This window comes from Ananas comosus, unplaced genomic scaffold, assembly GCF_001540865.1.
Source record: "Ananas comosus cultivar F153 unplaced genomic scaffold, ASM154086v1, whole genome shotgun sequence".
Lineage (NCBI taxonomy): Eukaryota > Viridiplantae > Streptophyta > Magnoliopsida > Poales > Bromeliaceae > Ananas > Ananas comosus.
Genome location: NW_017893548.1, coordinates 1 through 22,574, shown reverse-complemented (window position 1 = coordinate 22,574; position 22,574 = coordinate 1). Strand labels below are relative to the sequence as shown.

General features: G+C 35.8%; 2 protein-coding genes across 2 annotated transcripts; one reads left to right on the top strand and one right to left on the bottom strand.

The window, feature by feature from the left end:
- Positions 1–4,856: 4,856 nt before the first annotated feature.
- Positions 4,857–12,892, bottom strand: LOC109706287 (pectin acetylesterase 12-like). The gene is made up of 12 exons (XM_020227062.1): positions 12,565–12,892; positions 11,887–11,969; positions 11,635–11,764; positions 11,476–11,549; positions 10,868–10,954; positions 10,651–10,775; positions 10,417–10,477; positions 10,224–10,277; positions 10,058–10,135; positions 9,867–9,972; positions 9,618–9,763; positions 4,857–5,161 (listed from the first exon to the last, which is right to left on the bottom strand). The coding sequence occupies exons 1-12, from the start codon at positions 12,716–12,718 to the stop codon at positions 5,045–5,047; spliced, it is 1,215 nt and encodes a 404-aa protein (XP_020082651.1). The 5' UTR covers positions 12,719–12,892; the 3' UTR covers positions 4,857–5,044.
- Positions 12,893–13,476: 584 nt separating this feature from the next.
- LOC109706286 (double-stranded RNA-binding protein 6-like) lies at positions 13,477–14,433 on the top strand. The gene has a single exon (XM_020227061.1). It carries the CDS (start codon positions 13,492–13,494, stop codon positions 14,431–14,433), a length of 942 nt encoding a protein of 313 aa, XP_020082650.1. The 5' UTR covers positions 13,477–13,491.
- The last annotated feature ends 8,141 nt before the right edge of the window (positions 14,434–22,574 follow it).

The window sequence follows — 22,574 nt, the reverse complement described above, 5'->3', positions numbered from 1 at the left end:
GCACCTGGTGCTACCAAGTTTTCCGCCGTTAGATCTATCATATTGATTATTTTCACCCGTTAGATCATGCTATTCAACCAACCACCCACTCAACCTAGGGGGCCCACATCATCCTAACCGCACATCTCTTAATCCAATGACCAAAAACTTGGTAGCACCAATAACATGGTGTTATTAATAGCATAGTAGCCTAGTTCTCTCTCTCTCTCTCTCTCTCTCTCTCTCTCTCTCTCTCTCTCTCTCTCTATATATATATATATATATATATATATATATATATATTTTATANCGCCACCTCCTCTTCTCCAAACATGAAGATCTCTAGAGAGCTCTAGAGAGCTCTAGAGAGAGAGAGAGAGAGAGAGTTGGTTTGTGGAATGGAAGTGTGTGTATGTGTGTGTGGTAGTTTTATTGTAGGAATTGGAGAAATTGGCACGTACGTACGTGGACCGCGGTCTATGGACTTTTGTTGTATTTGCCCCCCTCAATTTTTTTTTTCACAAATAGCCCTATCAAATTTATAATTATAATTTTGACTCTATCCCCGTCACGCTGTGGAGGGGTGTTAAGTTAAACACGGTAAATCATTTATCGTATTTAAACACGATGAATGGTTCACCGTATTTTATTCTTATATTCTCGCTTTTCAATATTTATATTTTTTTTGCAATATATATATTTTTCATAGACACGTCAGCGTCACCTCAACTCTTGCTCGCGTGGCGCTTACGTGGTGACTGCATGGCAGGGATATAGCAAAAATTACAATTATAAATTTAATGAAGTTATTTATAAAAATAATTTTTTTTGAGGGGCCAAATGCAAAAAAAGCTATTTTAAGTTTGAGAGCTCGCTCTAGCTCTTTCCAAGAAAAAAAAACACTCGAGTTCTATGAGCCTGGTCTATAGACCGGGTCCACACAACAAAGACGCCGCCGAAATTGACCGAGTTGACCGAATCTTAATCCGTAGACACGCGGGAGGGGCGGGGATCGTGTCGGAGCGACCCATGCAGATGGCGGAGCATGCGGCCGCATTCCGTGCGGGTGTTCGATCCGCCGTCCATCCGGGCATGAGCTGAGCACCGACACCAGCAACGGACGGACGTGATTGAACCGGATGGGGTCCGCATGCGGGATCGTCCGGACGATGGAGTGTGGCGGCGTCGGAGCCGCGGTTCGCATGAAGAGGTCGTATACTACGTTTCAGTGAACACAATTATTGGGTGATCCTCTCGGATTCGGTACAACGTCGGTTGTATAAAATCGATACAATACCTTTTGTATATGGCAAATTCTTGGTTTCTGAAACGATTGTTTTAAAAATAAACAATCGCTTAAATAATTAATTTTCCAAACTATAAATTCATTTGCTTAATTTTGGGCCACATAATTGAAAATTTTTAACGACAGGTATGAGATACTTACCAGTTTAACGATGTAAAAGATTTGGAATAGGTTAAATTTTTGATAGAAAATTCTATTTACTATTTAAATAAAGATCAATAACTCCGATCTTAAATTGAAGGATCTGATCATTAATTTTTAGGACGTCGTTCGATTTGACTATTCATTTTATGCCCGCTTGATAGACTTTATTATGATTTTGAAAAATTACAAAATTTATTTTTTAGAAGTTTCAGATATTCTGGATCATATTTAACGAAATGGATCGTCGATTCAGAAGCTCCATAACCGAAAACAATTTATGAGTACAAAGGGCTCTATACTTATCAGAGTATTGTAACTCTACTCTCTCTCTCTCTCTCTCTCTCTCTCTCTCTCTCTCTCTCTATATATATATATATATATATATATATATATATATATATATGCTAGCTAGCTAGGGCTACTATACTCTTATGAGTACAGAGTCTTTCATACTCATAAGTTCATTAAGCGGGTATAAAATGAATGGTCAAAATGGAACGACGTCTTAAAAATAGATGATCGGATCCTTCAATTTAATATCAGAGTTATTGATATTTATCTATGTAGTGAATAGAATTTTCTATCAAAAATTCAACCGATTTCGATTCTTTTACACCGTTAAACTAGCAAATATCTCATATCGGCCGTTAAAAATTATCAATTTTGTGACCTTTTGATCGTAAGATAAATGATGTCGACAAATTATAAAATTTGATTTCTAGACGTTTTAAATGCTCCAGATAACGTTTAACGGTGTGGATCGTTGATTCGGAAGCTCTATCATCGAAAATAACTTATGAGTACGAGAGAGATCGTACTCATAAGAGTATGGTAGCCGAACTCTATATATATATATATATATATATATATATATATATATATATAGAGAGAGAGAGAGAGAGAGAGAGAGAGAGAGAGAGAGAGAGAGTAGAGTTACAATACTCTGATAAGTATAGAGCCCTTTGTACTCATAAATTGTTTTCGGTTATGGAGCTTCTGAATCGACGATCCATTTCGTTAAATATGATCCAGAATATCTGAAACTTCTAAAAAATAAATTTTGTAATTTTTCAAAATCATAATAAAGTCTATCAAGCGGGCATAAAATGAATAGTCAAATCGAACGACGTCCTAAAAATTAATGATCAGATCCTTCAATTTAAGATCGGAGTTATTGATCTTTATTTAAATAGTAAATAGAATTTTCTATCAAAAATTTAACCTATTCCAAATCTTTTACATCGTTAAACTGGTAAGTATCTCATACCTGTCGTTAAAAATTTTCAATTATGTGGCCCAAAATTAAGCAAATGAATTTATAGTTTGGAAAATTAATTATTTAAGCGATTGTTTATTTTTAAAACAATCGTTTCAGAAACCAAGAATTTGCCATATACAAAAGGTATTGTATCGATTTTATACAACCGACGTTGTACCGAATCCGAGAGGATCACCCAATAATTGTGTTCACTGAAACGTAGTATACGACCTCTTCATGCGAACCGCGGCTCCGACGCCGCCACACTCCATCGTCCGGACGATCCCGCATGCGGACCCCATCCGGTTCAATCACGTCCGTCCGTTGCTGGTGTCGGTGCTCAGCTCATGCCCGGATGGACGGCGGATCGAACACCCGCACGGAATGCGGCCGCATGCTCCGCCATCTGCATGGGTCGCTCCGACACGATCCCCGCCCCTCCCGCGTGTCTACGGATTAAGATTCGGTTAACTCGGTCAATTTCGGCGGCGTCTTTGTTGTGTGGACCCGGTCTATAGACCAGGCTCATAGAACTCGAGTGTTTTTTTTTCTTGGAAAGAGCTAGAGCGAGCTCTCAAACTTAAAATAGCTTTTTTTGCATTTGGCCCCTCAAAAAAAATTATTTTTATAAATAACTTCATTAAATTTATAATTGTAATTTTTGCTATATCCCTGCCATGCAGTCACCACGTAAGCGCCACGCGAGCAAGAGTTGAGGTGACGCTGACGTGTCTATGAAAAATATATATATTGCAAAAAAAATATAAATATTGAAAAGCGAGAATATAAGAATAAAATACGGTGAACCATTCATCGTGTTTAAATACGATAAATGATTTACCGTGTTTAACTTAACACCCCTCCACAGCGTGACGGGGATAGAGTCAAAATTATAATTATAAATTTGATAGGGCTATTTGTGAAAAAAAAAATTGAGGGGGGCAAATACAACAAAAGTCCATAGACCGCGGTCCACGTACGTACGTGCCAATTTCTCCAATTCCTACAATAAAACTACCACACACACATACACACACTTCCATTCCACAAACCAACTCTCTCTCTCTCTCTCTCTCTAGAGCTCTCTAGAGCTCTCTAGAGATCTTCATGTTTGGAGAAGAGGAGGTGGCGGCGGCGGAGGCGATGATGGGCGGTTCGGCGACGGCCGAGGAGGGGTGGCGAGAGGCGGAGGAGGGGTGGAGGACGCCTAAGGCGGCGGAGAGGCGAATTCCGGAGTCGGAGGCCCCGAAGTGCCCCGCCGCGCCGAGGAAGCAGCGGAGTGACGTCGCGTGTCTGCCTCCGCCGCCACCGCGGCCGCGCAAGGAGTTCTACACCGGCCCCGATCTCGACGCCTTCTTCGCAGCCCACAACCTCTAGATTTTACCACCCCATGCAATCCATGCACATATGTATTGTGTAGTTGTAGATGTTTACCTATCTAGTAGTGTGCACATATGGTCAGTTGGTTGACCGTTGACTTGAGACTCCTTAGTCAATTAACTGGTGTTGACTTGTCCACATTACTACTTTTGTTTATGATTGCAACTGTTTCAAAAGAGAATAGTTCTGAAAAAAAAAGAAAAATGTAAACTTTACTCTGCATCCCGGGTTTAGCTCATTTTCACTTTACCATCCTTGTGATTCAAAAAATTATACTTAAATTACACTGCGATTCAACTTTTTGACTTTTCCGAACCACATGATGGTAAAATAAAAATGAGCTACTTATACCACAGGAGAGGCGCGCAGACGAAAGTTTATCCCAAAAAAAAAAAATTTGATGTTTATCCCAAAAGCAAATTTTCAATAGTTCTGCAATTGTAGATAACCAGCGATGCTACATAACTCGAACCAAACAGGCCCATTCGACAATCTGAAACCGCAATGTGAGAATTCACTGTTCTTCTGTAAGTAGAATTAATACTGAAGGGCTAGTCAAAATACTATTCATGAGAAATTGAAAAGCTCATAGTGAGAGTAGATCACTAGCATCCAACATTACAAACCAAAGAAACCGAAAAAAAAATGTGGCAACAATTCAACAATTAACACAAGCATTCCATATTATTGAGATTTTCATATCAGAAAAGTCGAATTCTAACAAGCAAGCTTTACCAAATAACCACATCAAGTCTGAGAACTTGTATACAACAATACAATTCAATGAGCAAACAAGAATCGAACATTATGGAATAAATGGAGAGCCTCGCATGGCGAATTGCATGCGAGACTCGGGTTTATAGCAAGCGAGAAACTTACGTAATTTCTATGTATACCTCCCTTCCCTTTGTCAACGAATGCCCATTAAATTAATATACGGTTTGATATACGAATCGAGGAATAAGTTAAAGAATAATCTAATTGCTCGTTTTGAAAACGAGATTATGGCAGGTCCTGTCACAGGGGTATGCACAGTCAATCGCCTTCACCAGAGTCCGTTCGAAATACCAATCGCCAACAGCAGTTGCGACTCTCTGCACGTCAAGGGCAACAGCATAAGAATTAACAAGAAGGATCTCACGAAAAGAGAAGAACATTACGGCATCAGGCTAAAAGATATCACATGCGAGAAGTTTCGCACGCATAACACTAATATAACGTAACAAAACACGTAATCTTTCGAATATTTGTAGTCCTTGTATGAATGAAATGGCGGTAAATCTCGAGATACAACACAAATGTTTATTTAGCACGAGTCCGGCTACTACACTCTTATGAGTACGAACACCATCGTACTCATAAATTATTTTCGATGATAAGAGTTTCTGAATCGACAATTCATTTCATTAAATATAATTTAGAGCATTTGGACATTCTAGAAAACCAAATTTCATGAATGTTTTAACAACATATACCTTACGATCAAGAGGCCTCAAAATTGACAATCTTAACGGCCCGCATGGGTTATTTTCTAGTTTAACAATATAGAAGAGTCAAAATCAGTTGAATTTTCAGTAAAAAATTCTATCCACTATCGAGATAAAAATCAATAACTCCGATTCGGAATTGAAGAATTTGATCCTCTCTTTTTTAGGAGGTTGCTCGATTTTGACTTTTCTTTTTACACTCACTTGATGGACGACTTCATTATAATTTAAAAAATTTACGAAATTCAGTTCTAGGTACTTCAAATACTCTAGATTGTATTTAACGTACGGTATGAATTGTTGATTCAAAAGCTCTATCATCAAAAACGATTTATAAGTACGAAAGCCTCCATACTCATAAGAGTATAGCAGCTCTACTCTAGTTAGCAAAATTGGTCTCATCTCATAAAATAGTGTTGTTACATCCTTCTGAATATGTAACTTCCCAAAGAATAGATACCATGCAGTTCATGCCACAAAACAAGCTTGTGGAGTTTTTCTATGACCATTGCTTGTGCATACATCTTTAGGAGAATGAAGCATACATAGTCCTATATAATCTATATACGGGATTGATACTTATAGATGAATTTCAAACTCATAACAAGTCAGAGTTTAATGAACACTCATTGCTATACTTGTAATAACTATCACTTCTGAAAACGGTCCACACCATGCATGCTGAGTTTAAAAGATTTTTTTTACGCAATATAAAGGCAAGATGAGAAGAATAATTCTATAAGAAGTAACAGCAATAGTGAAGCTTTAAGTTAAAGGCAATATATAAAGAGTTATTGAAGCTTAAGTTGAAACAATCAATAGGAATTTATCATTTAATGCAGAAAAACACAGAGGATTTAAACACTTAGAGAGTTACAGTTCTCATATATTATATACAATAATAATCCTACTAAATATAAAGCAGTAACACCGGACATAGGCCTACCAATTCAGGATCTAGATCTTGAGCTACATAGAACGAGAAAAGAAAGAATGTAAGATGAAACAAAACATAAATACTGCATTAAGCAAGCTTGTATTCTAGTGTATTCTAGTGATTGATTTCCAGCTACAGTTTTGTGTGAGGTTTCACGAAGCGCATAGCCTATATATGTCACTTACAAAATACAATCAGTCTAAAGTGCTCGATGTTCACAAGACAATTACTTGACAATAAACAGAACAAATTCAAAACGTTTATTCTGTTACTGAGATACTTCAAGTTGAAAAAAGGAAAGAAAAAGGTTTGTTATATAACTTCAGCATGACATGATCAGAAGTAAGAGCGAAAGCCTTTTCATAAATAAGTGTTGTTATCATATTTGTGATTTGCTTAATTGTAATAATTTATTCTATATATGCATGGATCGAGTTCATTCTCACATCATAATGTTATTTATTATCTAAACTACATGTTAGATAGAGCTATTTCTCAAATATGTGAAAGAGAATGAATAATTTGAGGATCTATTCTACCAACATTGCATATGTACACTAGTGAATTAGATCCTTACTGCATCTATTGCTTCACGGCATTGAAGTTTTCCTTTTCGAGTTTCTTGCATATGTACCGCTAATGAGGAAATTACTTAAATACCCTGACAAAATTGATATTACATGTGTTCCCCTCTGAACCTTGCATTCCCTGTCACGGTATCTATGCCAAAATTATTTTTTTTGGTAAGGGCATAAATCTCGACAAAAAATATTTTCAGTGGCACACATGCAAATACCAACTTTATGGGGGGCATTTATGCAATTTTGCATTTCTGCAAGGTGTCTATGCAAAAACTTAGCCTTCTTATTAATTAATCATAACGTCACATGTAGAGTGCTGCATGTACTTTCTGTAATGATTTGACCTACTAGCTCTAATAATCCGTTGGGCCCAAATCACCAGCCAAAATGCTTAAGTCCAGTTTTTTGTATTAAGGTCCCTAATCCTTATATTTTCAATCATAATACATATCATATCCAAATGTGGGACTATTGGAACATTACAGACTTTCCCCCATTTAAACCTTGACGTTCTTGTCGGGCTCAAGCCGAACCATACACCTAGACTAGAATTACAAGGCAATATGAGATTCTGGCAGTGGCTTCTGCGGGTTCGAGAGGTGGCTCTCACTAAACCCGTGGTGTAATACTTTGTCCCGCATAGCACTTAGTCTTATACGTTCGGCTAGTATTTGTCTGTGATAACAAATGTAGCAATCTTAGCCCAATAGCACTAATAGGGCCTAAATCATCGGCCAAAAATACTTAACCTAATTATTATTATTAAGCTCTATGATCGCCTTATCCTTTTATTTCCACTCATAATTCCTATCATATCTAATGTGGAAATATTGGGACATCATACTTTTGTGGCGCGTATAGAATTTCTTTGCCAACAAGTTTGGAGGTTGCTAAGGACTTGCCCTCCCTAGACCAACAACTCGAGCACCGAAATATTATTTTCTTATTCACCACACAAACAAGTTACATGAATAATCTTATCGACTACAGGCTTATTAAACGCCTCTGAATTCTCGAATAAGCCGATACTGTCTCATTAGTGGGACTCCAAAACCCACCGACGGTATACAAATTAGACTGATATGTTTAGTACTGATGAGACTAGTGGGAAAGCTAGTTCAGCATGGAAAAGAGAATAAAGAGTGGAGGAGTTTTCGAGCTGTTCGCAACTTATGGAACTTATGAGCTCCACCCAAAAGTTTTCTTTTTTCTACAAACTTTCTATGTTACCGTGCAGTGAAAAGAATATTTGAGTCGTCACTTCCTAGTTAGACATCGATATGATAGCTGATATCACTTTTAATAACATCAATTGTCTTATACTCCTTGAAAAAAATATTTAAAAAATGGGTGACCTTTTTCTCAAGCGATATAAAACGGCAAAGCCATGTTAGCTGCACAAAAAACACTGAATATAACGATAATTGAATAATGTGAAGTCCCTTTAGTGTAGAGGATTCTTGTCATTTGTGACCTTCATATATTTCTTGTTATTTGTGACCTTCATATATTTATATAAAGCTAATAAAACGATAATTTTTATGGAACTATCGGAGGCTTCCTATTCTTCCTATTCTTCCTATTCTTCCTATTCTTCCTAGGCTTTCTCTTGTCGAGATGATGGCAAGTCTTGTCACAAGGGTACGGACAGTCTATCGCCTTAACTTCCGATCGATCAAAGTACCAGTCACCCACAGAGCGTGCTATTCCCTGCACATCATTAGCCAATAAATAAATTATAGAATTAGGAAGAACCCAAATAAATAGTTGCGCATCCTCGTGTTGTGATTGGTGGACATTAGGTTACCTCAAATTGAAAACATAGTTTAATCAGTTTACCCCATATAGAATTTTTACCTAGTTTAGTTTGACGGAATATTAGTCGTTTCTTTACTAGAGATTGATTAAGCTTACCTTCGACATAGTAAAGTGATCCTCTATTCCTGAGAAGAAGAAGTTATATAAACAGTTGATGACTTCAACTTAAGATTTCAAACCAGGGAAATGCCTGGTAATGCTGTCGCATAAATTTATCAGATACCAAAAAGTCCATATCCCTAGTCTCCTAAATGAGGTATAATAAGCAATATAAGCATCGGCATATCCTTGTCCAGAGTCTATGCTTTCCTTTCCTGTTAGCATTGTTGTTCTATTTCCTTAAATGAATGTCATAATGTACTTTCCTAGATCATTTTCTGCTGCCGAGACTCCATTTACTTCATTTGTATTAAATCATGAGGAACAAAAATAAGCGTAGCGAGTACAATCTAGTAGTAATATGTGTTAATTATGTGAAACAATTGTGATGCTCCAAAAACTTAAGCGGCTAGAGAATGGTGTTTTCGAGACTTTTTGATAGGCACAAAATGTGGAACTAAATTAAATGGGAGGAAATTAAAACGAAGCAAGAAGCCTGGCAAGACGAGAACTGCGGACATCCTATTCTGTTATCATGTTAAATTATGTGAAACAATCATTGTTCTCCAAAATCTTAAGCAGTCAAAGAATAGTGTTTTGTATTTATATTCAATAATATGTATCATACCTTGTTCTCGATAAGTGGAGAGTTACTCGCGTACCACGTGTCCTGCCTCTCCATTTGACAATGAGCGAAACACGAATTTATAAAGAGCCCATTTTGCCTTGACGTGGAGAAACCTTTTAGATAATTAAGCATTTCATTCCTGAATCCTGCATTTGAACAAGGACCCCATGTAGACCATTTCAATATTTGACGATGAAAGGGTTTATATGTAAAGAATTAGAAAAGATAATATGGGAAGAATCTGAGAACCTTGCAAAAAGTTGATCTGATTGGTGTCGCAAAACAAGTGATTCCTCCTACATTTTGCCCAATGCCCTTGCGGATCAACTGTTTTCGGGGCTAAACTTTGCTGGAGCTGAACATTGCAAGCATTTGTTAGTTTTCCATCGTCTAAGGTTGAAAAATTTTCCAAGCTTTGACAGATCGGAGAAGAAATTCACCTGCCACACGTCGTACGCGGTATTCAAAATGAAAAGAGGAGTCTGAATGTTGGGCAACACATTCTGCGGAAAGAAGCACTGCAAAAAAAAGTGATAGAGAAATGATTAGAAATGATTATTTGTTTAGTATATTATCGTCCAATTCACTCTAAGAAGTTAACAATACCGAAATTGCGTCCATGCGAGAAGTGCAGCTCGTGGGCAAGCTCCTCGCGGAGTGCTATATATTCACAAAAGTTTTCAATATGAGGAAAAAACCCAAATAAGAGTAGTTAAGGCGGTGTTTTAACATCGATAAATCACAACATGATAATATTTGACATGAAACAACTAGATAAACAATAAATTAGAGGAATCACCTGTAAATTAACTATATCTCCAAAGAAAGATCTTAGTGTGCGCCCTCCGGCAATGTCGGCACTATAATTACAGAAGGAACCCGTATCAGCCTCAGTAATGGGGTACGAATGGAAAGAAATTAAGAAAATAGGAGACGATGTCGGAAAAGATAGATATGCATAGAATAGTGAAAAATATTTTATAGGTTTAAAAGTTTAATACAAATGAGAATAAAGCGCCGTATCAAATCTTACGTGTCGAGGAACATGCCCGCATCTGCAAGACACTTGACTCTCGTGCTTCCTGGAAATAATGCTCGGAATTCATCGCAGTGTTGTATGGTAGCGAGCCCCCCAGCAGAACACCCGGCAAGGAGGGCCTGGGAACATCAATTTTAGGCAATAGCAAAAGCACAAGAAAAAAAATAAAATAAAATTACTGTAAAAGAAAGTTCCGTGGATAAGGAGTGACCTGATCAGCATTGCGCATTCCCCTTAGCATAAGTTCTTGCATAGCAGCTACATAGATCCTCTGACCTCGGAAAAATAGCCCTGCGGCCTAATTAAAGTAAACGCACATTTTGAACATATTAATGGAGACTTCTAAACTAAGAACTTTACAGTTAGTAACAGATAACAAATCATTTACATCCAAACAGGATACAGCCCGAAAATCATTAGATGGTTCGTACCAACAAAGAACCGATCAAGAAAATCACAAAATAGGATCGCCTAACATTTGCATGTTCCAAACACTGTTTGCTCGGTCGTAAAATTATGAGCAATCTTAACAACGAGAAACATGACTGTAATAATCATTTAAAACAGCAACAAATTAGTTTCTAGCTATATTTAGTCCATATGGCGATTCTCAAAGAAGCAATTTCCGTATTGATGAATCTAATCATTGTCTTTCAAGTACTCCTAACAATATTGGGTTCATTAGAGCAAAATTCAAATATGAGAAGGCTCCGAAAAAGATTGAATAATCGTTACTAGTTACTACTGATGATAATTTATAAACTGAAAATCCAATCCTAAGTGTAGTTTGTGGAAAAAGAAAAGAAACACTATACCGACCCTATTGTGGCCTTCACCAGTAAAAGATGCTCCATCGCAGTAGCGAACTTTTACTCGGTTCCAGTTATAAAAGTCTGATATAAACAACAGAAGAATCATTAAACATAGAATCATGTGCAAATATCTAAAAGTTATGAGGGATCTGCTCAAAGGAAAAACCAGGATTTTCTTCACGTTTGTCGCTGAGTATTCCTGTAAACGGAATCTCCTTTTCCATGTAGTTTGATGAGCCGCGACGATTTGTCTTGCGGAAAACACAAGAACTAACGTCGCCACACCAGCCTCCGCCCTAAGGAGTAGTAGTTCACGAAATCAAAACGAAATATAAGATTAAATCACGCAAAAATCTTATGCAATAGTTCACAACAAAGACAATGATAGCTACAATTTTCAATTTATAAATATTCTCACCTCTAGATTAACTAGCCAACTATTTGCGCCGGATCCATACCCAGGATGTAGGTGGTAACCAGGTAAGCTTCCATCTAAGCATACTGAAATAATAATCAAAGAATTAAAAAAAAAAAAGAAAAAAAAAACCATGTTCTTAGACATAGCTTAAACAGGACCACCAAAGTTATCATTACTATTAACTGCTCACTTTAGCTTTACTTTTCGCGAATTCGAATGAAGCTTGTTATTTCACCATTTTTACAGTAAAATAGGATTCTAGCACTAAATACTAAAATTTTGAATCAACCACCCAAAATATTCCAATAATGGAATGATTAAATGCTGATGAGTACCAAAAGATCGATTTTGCGCCAAATTCAACAAAACCACTATTGAATCCATTAAAACCCTCAATTTAAAATATAAGAATACCGTTTTGCTTTTATTGATAAAAATATCGCTTTTATATCGTATCAGAGCAAGAGATCATAAGTACGAATCTCTCATCAGAATCACTACTCATAATCACGATGGAGAAAATAAATAAACAAAAAACAAGAAGAGAACACTTGCTATGACTGATCACTGCGAACAGTATCAACAACAACAACAACAACAACAACCACTGATGAATCTAAACATTCACATTCCAGGAAAAAATAAAAAAATAAGAGAGATCAAGAATGATTGGAATACCAGCTCCCTGCGCCGCGGCGGATTGAATGAGAGTCAAGCCCACAAGCAGGGGATTGCTCACCAAGGACCGATTGCTCACATTCCACCTCTCTAACCCATGAACACAGTTCACCAAAACAAAGCCTAATGAGGCACACGCCCACAATGCCTTCATGTCCCTCTCTCTCTCTCTCCTCACAGCTCAAGCATATGAATAGGAAATGGATCTGAGAGCCCAAATTAGAGAATAACCCTATATGTATGTATCTCCTAGAGAGAGAAAGAGAGAGAGAGAGAGGGTAATGTATGTCTCTCCTAGAGAGAGAAAGAGAGAGAGAGGGTAATGTGATACTGAGAAGAGCAGCAGCAGAGAGAGATGTTGATGTTGTTGTTTCTTCCCTTCTTATTTGTTCTTTCTGTGCTGTTACTGTTTTTTTTTTTTTTTTTTTTTTTTTTTTTTTGTACGAGCTCTGTGCACAACAGTCTAGAATATGTAGGCTGCCACATTGCTAAATGTGTGCGCTTTCTTTTATTCCAACACATTCGTATTGGGGAATTATACAAACTTCTGAATCATTTCTCGTCTTTCAGTTTGTGATCCTAAGCACTTCCCTAATGTAACACTCTGCCTTGGTGTATGGAATAGCGCTAATGCTCTGCAGATCACTTAGTGAAGTAGCTTCGTGTTTATAATATTTCCCACTGATTAGCATGATCTCGTACACTCGCTTCAGTAGGGTTTCAATTAACAAACTAAGTGCAATATTTATTTTTTTAAAATTTATGGAATCATCGAATTATGCGGTGCAATCTGCTGTTAAAGTTTGTGAATTGCTTTTCCTCTTCCATGTAAAGTAGCTCAAAACTGATCCTTCATAACTTATCATAAACTTTTCGTAATTTAGACCTTTCTTTGCCCCTTTGTTCTGCTTTAAATCATTTTGAAATATGGCTAAACCATTCTTTCTTCATTCAACAGTGGCACAGCAAGCGGCGAGCTCATCATCCGAACTGGAGAACAACGACGAGCAGGAGCAGATCAAGATAGCCCGTGCGCTACTCAACTATCGGCTTAAGGAAAAGATGGCGATGGCCGCCCATAACCCTCACATCTCACCATTCCCCAAGAAGTTCCCACAAATCCCAGATAATCATAGAAGACCTCCAGCAATTCAACCTCAACCCTCCTTGTGCTCAAAAATTCTCCCGCTGATCCGACCGAAATCTAATCCGAGAGCCCGACCTGTTTCCCCTGGTTTTATACCAGATAATAGTACATTACCGCACAAGTTCCCTGCTGCCGGAGCTGCACCTTATGTTCCTATTAGGCAGTTGGGGATGACTTGCCATGGAATGGCTCCGCCGGTGACAATAAGGACAGCTGTGCCGGTGTTCTCAGCTCCGCCTCTTCCGCCACCGCCAGTGGCCATTATGGGCCGCCCGCCAATTCGGATGGCGTCACCTGTTCGTATCAGGCCTGCTGTTCCAGTGTTTGCCGCTAGGCCTCCCGTATCGGCCATGAGTTCTGTCATTCCTGTTCAGGTAAAGGATGTCCGTGCACCAGTTAAGGAAGTGCTGCCGGTTGTGGTGGCCCCGCCACCCGTTCAGGTTCAAGTGAAGGAACCGCCGCCAGTGGTTTCCGAAGCGCCGCCGGCGGTTTCCGAAGCACCGCCGGCTGCCTCCGCCGCCCCTCCTCTGAAGGAGACCGACGGAAACGCCAACTGTAGTGCAGACACTGTTGCGAAAAGTCCCGACAAAAGTATAGTAGTAGAGGGGTTGANTAAGAATAATGTCGTCTCAAACTTTTTCGAGCCAATGATAATCAAACATGAGTCAAATAACGAGGAGAAAATTGAGAAGAAGGAAACATCCTATCATAAAATAGGATAATATTTCAAATCCTTGTACTTTTTTTCTTAAATGATTTTTTTTAGAATTTATACATATTCTAATTTAGTCCATTATGCCTAAAAATTTAAAATATTCAAATTTTTTTTTTATCATAAACTAGTCTTTTATTCTTGTTCAACTAAAATAAAATAAATTGGTTCTATTTGAAATTATCAGAAGTAAATAAGCCGCATTTTACATATATTCAGACTAAGTGTAATATACGTGAAAATTTAAGTACCAAAGTATCTCAGTATATCACCGAGTCGCGATATCGGTATGGTAGAGGAACAATTAATGCACACATTTTACCCAACAAAAATGGTGGGAATTTATAAAAAAATCACTCCCACTTGTGGGAACAAATATGTTACCCTGCCCCTTATTAATTGCTTCAATACTATCAGCATGATATTTCCTAGCAACTTCCTCTTTTTCAAAATTCAATTCAAAAAAAAAAAAAAAAGATAAAATAAATGGGAAGCATAAATGAGAGATTGGTGAAACTGTTGATTAAATACTTCAAATGGGGGTTAATAATAAATAAATTGTAATATGTGAAACAGATTTGGAGAATTAACTCTGACTAAAGTAACACATGAAAAGAGATTGAGACATTAATTAGGGAAAGATTCTGGGTGTTAATTAGGCTCCTCTAATAATGATTGAGGTAACACCCCATGTGGATTTGTGTGATGTTACATTACAATGAATTGGTCATAATCAATCAAGGGCGCGAATTCTCTACAGTCCCGTGCACAGAATTTCAAATACTTAAATTGTCAGTTGAGTAAATACTACAAGCCGAGAATATTTCGTATGCAGAAAAATTCTACACTGAACTGCAAAAATCCCTTTTGTGCTTTTGAACTTGTCTTAATTACGTCTTGCTGCATTACGAATGTTCTAATTTAGTGATCGAAGCCTAACAGAACAAAGAGAGTTTTGTATGCATTGATTTTTTCGTGCCACGAAGTTATTACCGATACTATCTGTCCAGATGCTGAAGGCGTATTAGGGCCAGTACGTGAGATAGCTAATCTAGAAAGTTCTGGGCTTGATTTCGTCCCGATGGACGGCGAATATTACCCTGTATGCAAAAAAGATCTGACATTACTATGTACAATTTGCGCCATCAATCAATAAAGATCCCTAGTAAAAGGAATCTTAGTGATAAACTAATGGTGAGGGCAAGATGGAGCTAGTTGTGAAGTAATAATAAAATGTGAGGATGAGTGATAGGTATGTCTATACCATAATATTCTTATCATTTTTGGACTGGCATAGGAAGACGCCAGCCAAAAAGGGGGAAGGGGATGCTTCACTGTGGAAAATTAAGATAGGGAATACAAGAATTTTTTGGACCCCAAATATGGGTCAAGATATAATGGAGAATAAAAAGCTTTCAACAAGGGCCATATCTGCCCCCTCCCTCTATTACTTTTTGCTCACGTGGATAAGATCATCAGAGAAAATATTTAGACAATTTTAAATATTTTTTATTAGATTTTTCATATTCAACTTTCTATCGAACGGGCTATGGGTTTGCTGTACTCGTATGAGGTAATAGAGCCCTTCATACTCATAAGTTGTTTTCAATGATGGACTTCCGATCGACGATTCATCGCCGTTAAATATGATTTAGAGTATATATTTAAATTTCTAGAAATAAATTTCGTTAATTTTTCGAATACATAATAAAGTTCATCAGGGGTTAATAAATAAAACGGTCAAAATCGAACAAGCGTCTTAAAATGGATGATCGATCCTTCAATTAAAGATCGAAGTTATTGACTTTATCTATGCCCATGTGATAGAATTTTCTATCAAAACTTAACCGATTTCGATTCTTTACACCACCATTAGAACTAGCAAAATTATCCCATTACGGCCCGTTAAAAATTGTCAATTTTGTGACTTTTGATCATAAAGTAAATGAATTGGTCGAAAAATTATAAAATTTAGGGTTGTTTGCGTTCATCATTTTGGGGTATAATGGAAATCGGTTTGATCAAATCCGAACCGATTTAATTTTGTTTGGTCATCGCCATGAAAATCCGATTTGAATCACTAATTCCAGACTGGAATGGGCACATAGGCCCATCTAGACCTATCAAACTAGATTTCGCGTCTCTGCATAGCCCGGATATGAAATTTCAATTCCGGAAGCCGCACTAAGTTCTCGAAGCCATATGACCATCTCACTCTCCTTCTCTATCACCCCTTTCTCATTCAAAACAAAAAAAAAAAAAATCATATCCTCTTCAAACCCTATTCAGTACACCCTAACATCATAAAAATTTTAAAAATAAATTTCATATTTTTTGGAAAATCTTATGTAAGAGAATATAGTATATATATTTTTCATAAATTTTAAATAATATAAAATTTCATATTTTGAGAGATAAATTAAGTCATTATAAATATCCGATATAATTTCTTTTGTTTATACGAACCAAAAATAAAAATGTGAATAACTCATCAATTCCCAATCCACAAATAAACAAACGATCTTGAGATGAGTGGGTCAAATTCTCAGTATACCCATTCCAATTCATATCATATTCAATTATCCATTCCAATTCTACCCAATTGAACAAAAAAGCAAAGTCTATTAGTTCTAGAGTAATTCTTAAATACTCATAGATAAAAACATTTAACCAGGAAATTTAAAGTCGGAATCGTGCGATATCGGAAAAAGCTCTATATCAGAAAACAACTTATGAGTACGAGGGCAATCGTAACTATAGAGATATAATAGACCGAGAACTCTTCAAATAAATCACAAATAGAAGATTCTAACATATTTTCCTATTTTTTAATATTCGACTTGATCAAATCTTGTATTAAGTTAGAGAGTTAAGTTGCTAGCTGCTAACAAAGCAAATGACAATAACAAAAACAATAACTAAATAAATAATGCGAATTTTGAGTCTGTTTTATCTATTCTTAGCCAAATTATTGAGTTCTACCTACTTCGAACACTAAATAAGTTGTGATTTCTCTTTATCTATTTTTCATCTTTAATTTTTTTATTATTTTCTTACGTTCATTATAATTTATCTTTTATTTTTTACGCTTCGCATGAAAATTCCCACTGTATTCATGATGTGAAATTAACTATCAAATAGCAACAAAAAAAATAGATACAACGACCCGAGCCCGCCTATATTGTCGATAGTAAAAATCAGAGACGACCGACAGAAAACAGACCGAACTGACACAGAAGCTCTCCCATGTACGTACTAAGAGCTCGCCAATCAAATATCACAGAATACAAGAGATTAACAACAGAAGACAGAATATATAAGGCAGAAGATTGTAACAAGTAAGCAATCAAAAACATAAGAACAATAATATAGAAAACTAATAAGAGCAGAGACTGGGAAAAAACAGTGAACAACAGAATGTGCTTAAGAAAATTTAGTCGCGCCAATAAAACAAGATGAGTGTTGATTAAAAGTAATATTTATAAAAAACATAGAACTTTTATCAAGAAGTTTTGAAGAATTAAAAATATATGCATCAAAGATCTTCTTGATTTCTTTCTTTAAAATCCTACAAGTGAGATATCCAAAATTAATAAGAGGGACAAAGCATATAATTAAATTAAAGAGCTTGAAGGCATAACATTTGATGCTTATCACTCACTACATTATCACAACTCGACCCTAACAATTCTATCCGTATCGCGGAAGTATCTCCGGATTACACAATATTTTTTTAAATTTAAAAATACTATAATAATTGACGATATTGACTTATAAATCATTAAAATTTTATTTAATTTTGTATCATCAAAAATTTGAAATATAAAATACTCTTTATATTATATAATTTATAATGCTTTCAAATTTTATAGGTTATTTATTATGATGTATATGATATTCAAACAATAATCGTATATTATGTCTTTTAAAAATTATATATATATATATATATATATATATACTATATATATACTGATATATAATATCATATATAGTATATATATGTGTGTGTGTGTGTGTGTGTCGTGTGTGTTTTGCATTTTGAAAAGTATGAGAGCAAAAAAGAAAAAAAATTTCGGGATAACCGCATATCCATCCGCTCCCGTGGCGTAAGGTTAAACTATCAAAAATTTATGGGTAATTTCTATCCATACTTTATGAGCTCGCGGTTACAATAATCGCGTCCGTGGGTCATTCAATCGTTCCGCTTGCCAGATCTAACCACAGCTTTAAAGTAATAAAATAATATTACTGAATAAGATATTCAAACACGCGAATCCTACTCAACCGTTAATTCTCCATCTTGACAAAATATATAGCTCACAACTAATTTATTAGAATCTACCAAATTGGTGTCTTTATATCCAAAACTCATGAAAATCCATCGCACTCACTGCGGCACATAAGTTCTTCATGAAGGACTATATCACAGTAAAATCAAAGTTGCCTTTTTTTTTTTATACATTTATTGTTTCTTATGAACATTGTAAAGAAAAAAAAAGCAAATAGAAAAAATCATGTTTTAATGATAACATGTAATGTCCACATAGAGCTAATGAGTTGTTCATAATCAAGTATCTTAGGTCGCCTTATTATTATGCTAATTAACAATGTCTAAATCAAGTACTTAGAATTTACCAAAATTCATATATAATTATAATCTTTATCGAACTTAATATGCCGATTAAATATTGTATAATTGTGGCATTTTGGTAAATATAGGAGCTTCTAATTAAAATTTTTCACTAATACTACATCTTCAGTTTTTTTTTCATTTTTTGGCTAGAAGCAAAATAAAGGTGGCCTAATTAGAACCATTGTCTAGACCAAAGTAATATTTGGAAAAATACAAATGTATTTGTGCAGCAAGAATATGGAAAGTGTTTGTGAAGAAGTTTCTTTTTTCTAAAAAAAAAAAAAAGAAGGAAAAGTGTTTTGTTTTGTGGAGGATCCTCTGTGATTACCTTACCAACACTTTACATTAGAGATTAAACAAGGTTAATGAGAAGTGTATATATATTGGGATTTGCCTTTCAAGGGAGGGCCATCTTTTCAATGTTCAAAGTTTTTGATGATGAATTTTTGCCTAATTATTTAAATAATTAAATTAACTAATTAACTAGGGGGTTTGCGACACAAAAAATTAATTATCCTTAGAACATTAGATGCTTGCGGTGCCTAGACATCCGCCTAATAGTCGCCGACACATTATTAATTAGCTCTATCCACAATTTAGGATGTCAATGGCGTATGGATACACCGAAATTTTATCCGAACCCGAACCGAGTTGAAACGATAGCTATCCGATGGGATAGGATAAGGATTCGGATAATGGCATATCAAAAATGGAAACCGACTGGATATGGATTCGGATATGGAATTTTTGATTGTACCCGGACCGAACCCGAACCGACCCGACCGACCCGATCAAACCTGAATTTATTTTGTATATTATATATATATTATATAAAAAATTTGATTTATATTGCATCTTGTATTTTTAAAAATGTAGGCTTTATATAATATATTCTTGAAATATTAGAAAAAAGAAAGTTAATGTTTCGGTATTAATTCTGCCAGGTTCGGGTTCGGGTTGTTTTTCGATTTTTGGTCGCGCGTTCGGGTTTGGATATGGCATTTTTAAAATCCGTCGGAGAGGTGTTCGGTCGGATTCGGTCTCGGTTTGGAGTCGGGTTCGGTTCGGGTTTTAAAAATCGCCCCCGAATCCGACCGCGTTGACATCTTACCCACAATATACAGCAAGAAGATGTGATGTATACCAGTAAGTCAATTAGTTGATGTTGGTATCTAATAATTAGTTCACGAGGACTAAACTATAGAATTGATGTAGAACCAGATATTAAGGCATGCAAATGTGATTCGATAACAATGCGGAAGCCTAATTCACGACTTATTTATAATTGAGAGATTAGAATTGAATCTATACTAGGCCAACTCAAACGATTCTCAAATAGAAAAATAATTTTTCGATCTAGTGCTATATTTTTTTCAAAATATGTTGTGTTACTTTGTCTTGGTTAAAGTTTATATGAAAATAACATATTGTATGTACATGAATTTGTGCTGTTTTTTAAGGCGCTTAGATATGATTATAATTAGGAACTTCAAAAGGGTTATATACATATAATAGCTTATGTGTGTATGTAATGAGAGGTGATAATTTACATGAAACATAAAATAAAATAAAAGGCCCTAGGTCCCACTTATGTAGTAATGAAAAAGATCAATCTAATGATGAGTTTTTGTTTATTATTTTTTATTGCATGAAAATACTACCAAAGAGAGGTGGGTGTTGGGACAAAAATACTATAAAGTACCTGATTCATAGGGAATGTGTCGAACACATGCACATGTAAATAATTAATTATTATAACCCAAATCTCACAATAATCATAAATGATTCCCCATTCAGTAGATTTTGTAAGTCAATTGCGATGAATATTTTTCTCACGGTTGCCAAAAGCTACATTTGTCTGCTAGTTGACAAAGTCAAGGATCTACCATGATCGTCAAAACCGTAAAGAAAAGCTGCACCATCAGATAATTTTTAAAGGTCATCTCAAATTATCACCTGATCGATCAGTAATCATTTATATTGTAACTCAGGTTCTTTTAAAACAGTGCAATTTAATTTATAACTCTTAAAAAGGCAATATGATTTAGGCGGCATACGTATTGAGATTTTCAAAGATGTATGCCGAAATATTTATGCTATATATTAATGTGATCAACAACTAGATGTAAGAACTAGATTTATTGGGTTAACTTTTATTATTAGGACTTCACTCATTTATAGCGGTTTAACGGGAAACTCGGAGTACCGTAGAAATGAATTATTATTTTAATTTGCTAATATTGTATTGGCAGCAGAATATCAGGAATACTGACTTATCATTAACATTTGAGAAAAGATTTTTTAAATTACTCAAGACGTTACCCTCAAATACTAATTAATGATTTGAACTCAAACGTTTACATTAAGATTTAATTTAGCAGGCGTGCACTCGCAGGGATCTGTTTAATTGGCGGCTACTATTCAAAGATTAATTAACTTACATATAAAAAGAAGGTAAAAAACAATACAGAATTTATCCTGAACTACGGAATATTTTGAAGTCTCGCTATCAATCTTTCAAAATTATGATTTTATATTCTAATCTTTTAATTTGTTTGAATTTGATGTTTTTGGATCAATGACACTTTAACTTTAAAATTGAAGTACGTCGTTTATTTTTACTTAGATTTAGTACAGTATACTTATGTTAATTATTGTAACTATAACATTTATTAAAATAAGTAATTAGTTAATTTGAAGTTCAAATATCGTTGACTGATTCAAATCAAAGATAAATATGAAAAAACGTTGAGGTTAATAAATTAAAATTTTGAAAGAATAAGTATCGATCGAAATGATCCATAGCTTCAGATAACTTTTGTAATTATTTATCTAAAATGAAAACCCCAAAATATTTTTTCCTTACAACTACTATTGTGTTGCGCTGTAAATGGACCAGCATCCTATCCTATAGTGGAAGACGGCCATGTTGGGCCGGTCAGATGTTTGAAGATGGGCGTTAGAAGGCTGGGTGGGTCGCCGTCTATTTAACAGTGGCGTGCGAGGTTGGTTGGGCGGCAGTCCACGAATCGAAACCCGTGTGAGTGCTGTATCTGTACTGCCGTTTAAGTAATTAAGTTACGTATTTCTAACAGAGTTTTGAGTATTAATAACTTAAGCACCCAAGATCCCTACCAAGTAGACCTCATGGATTAGGATTTTTGGAACATGATAAATAATGGCCAAAAAATTCAAGTAGTGAATGAGTTAGGCCGGCCCATATAGCTAACGGCGTCGACAGCAGGATAATACTTTTACGAACAAGTGTTGTCGAAAATTTACGACCCAAAGTGTTTCTGGGGCTCGTAGCCGCTTTTATTCTTTCGCGGCCACGATCTGTATTGTATAGTAATATGTTTATCGTATGACACTGGATCGGCGATCGCACACATCAACACCTTATCTCACCATAGTGAGCTTTTCTGTTTTGAATGATAATAATTTTTTTGACCTATTCTATCTGGTACCAAGTGTTCTCAAACCTATCACTCTCCTCTCCGGCATAAATCTCTCTT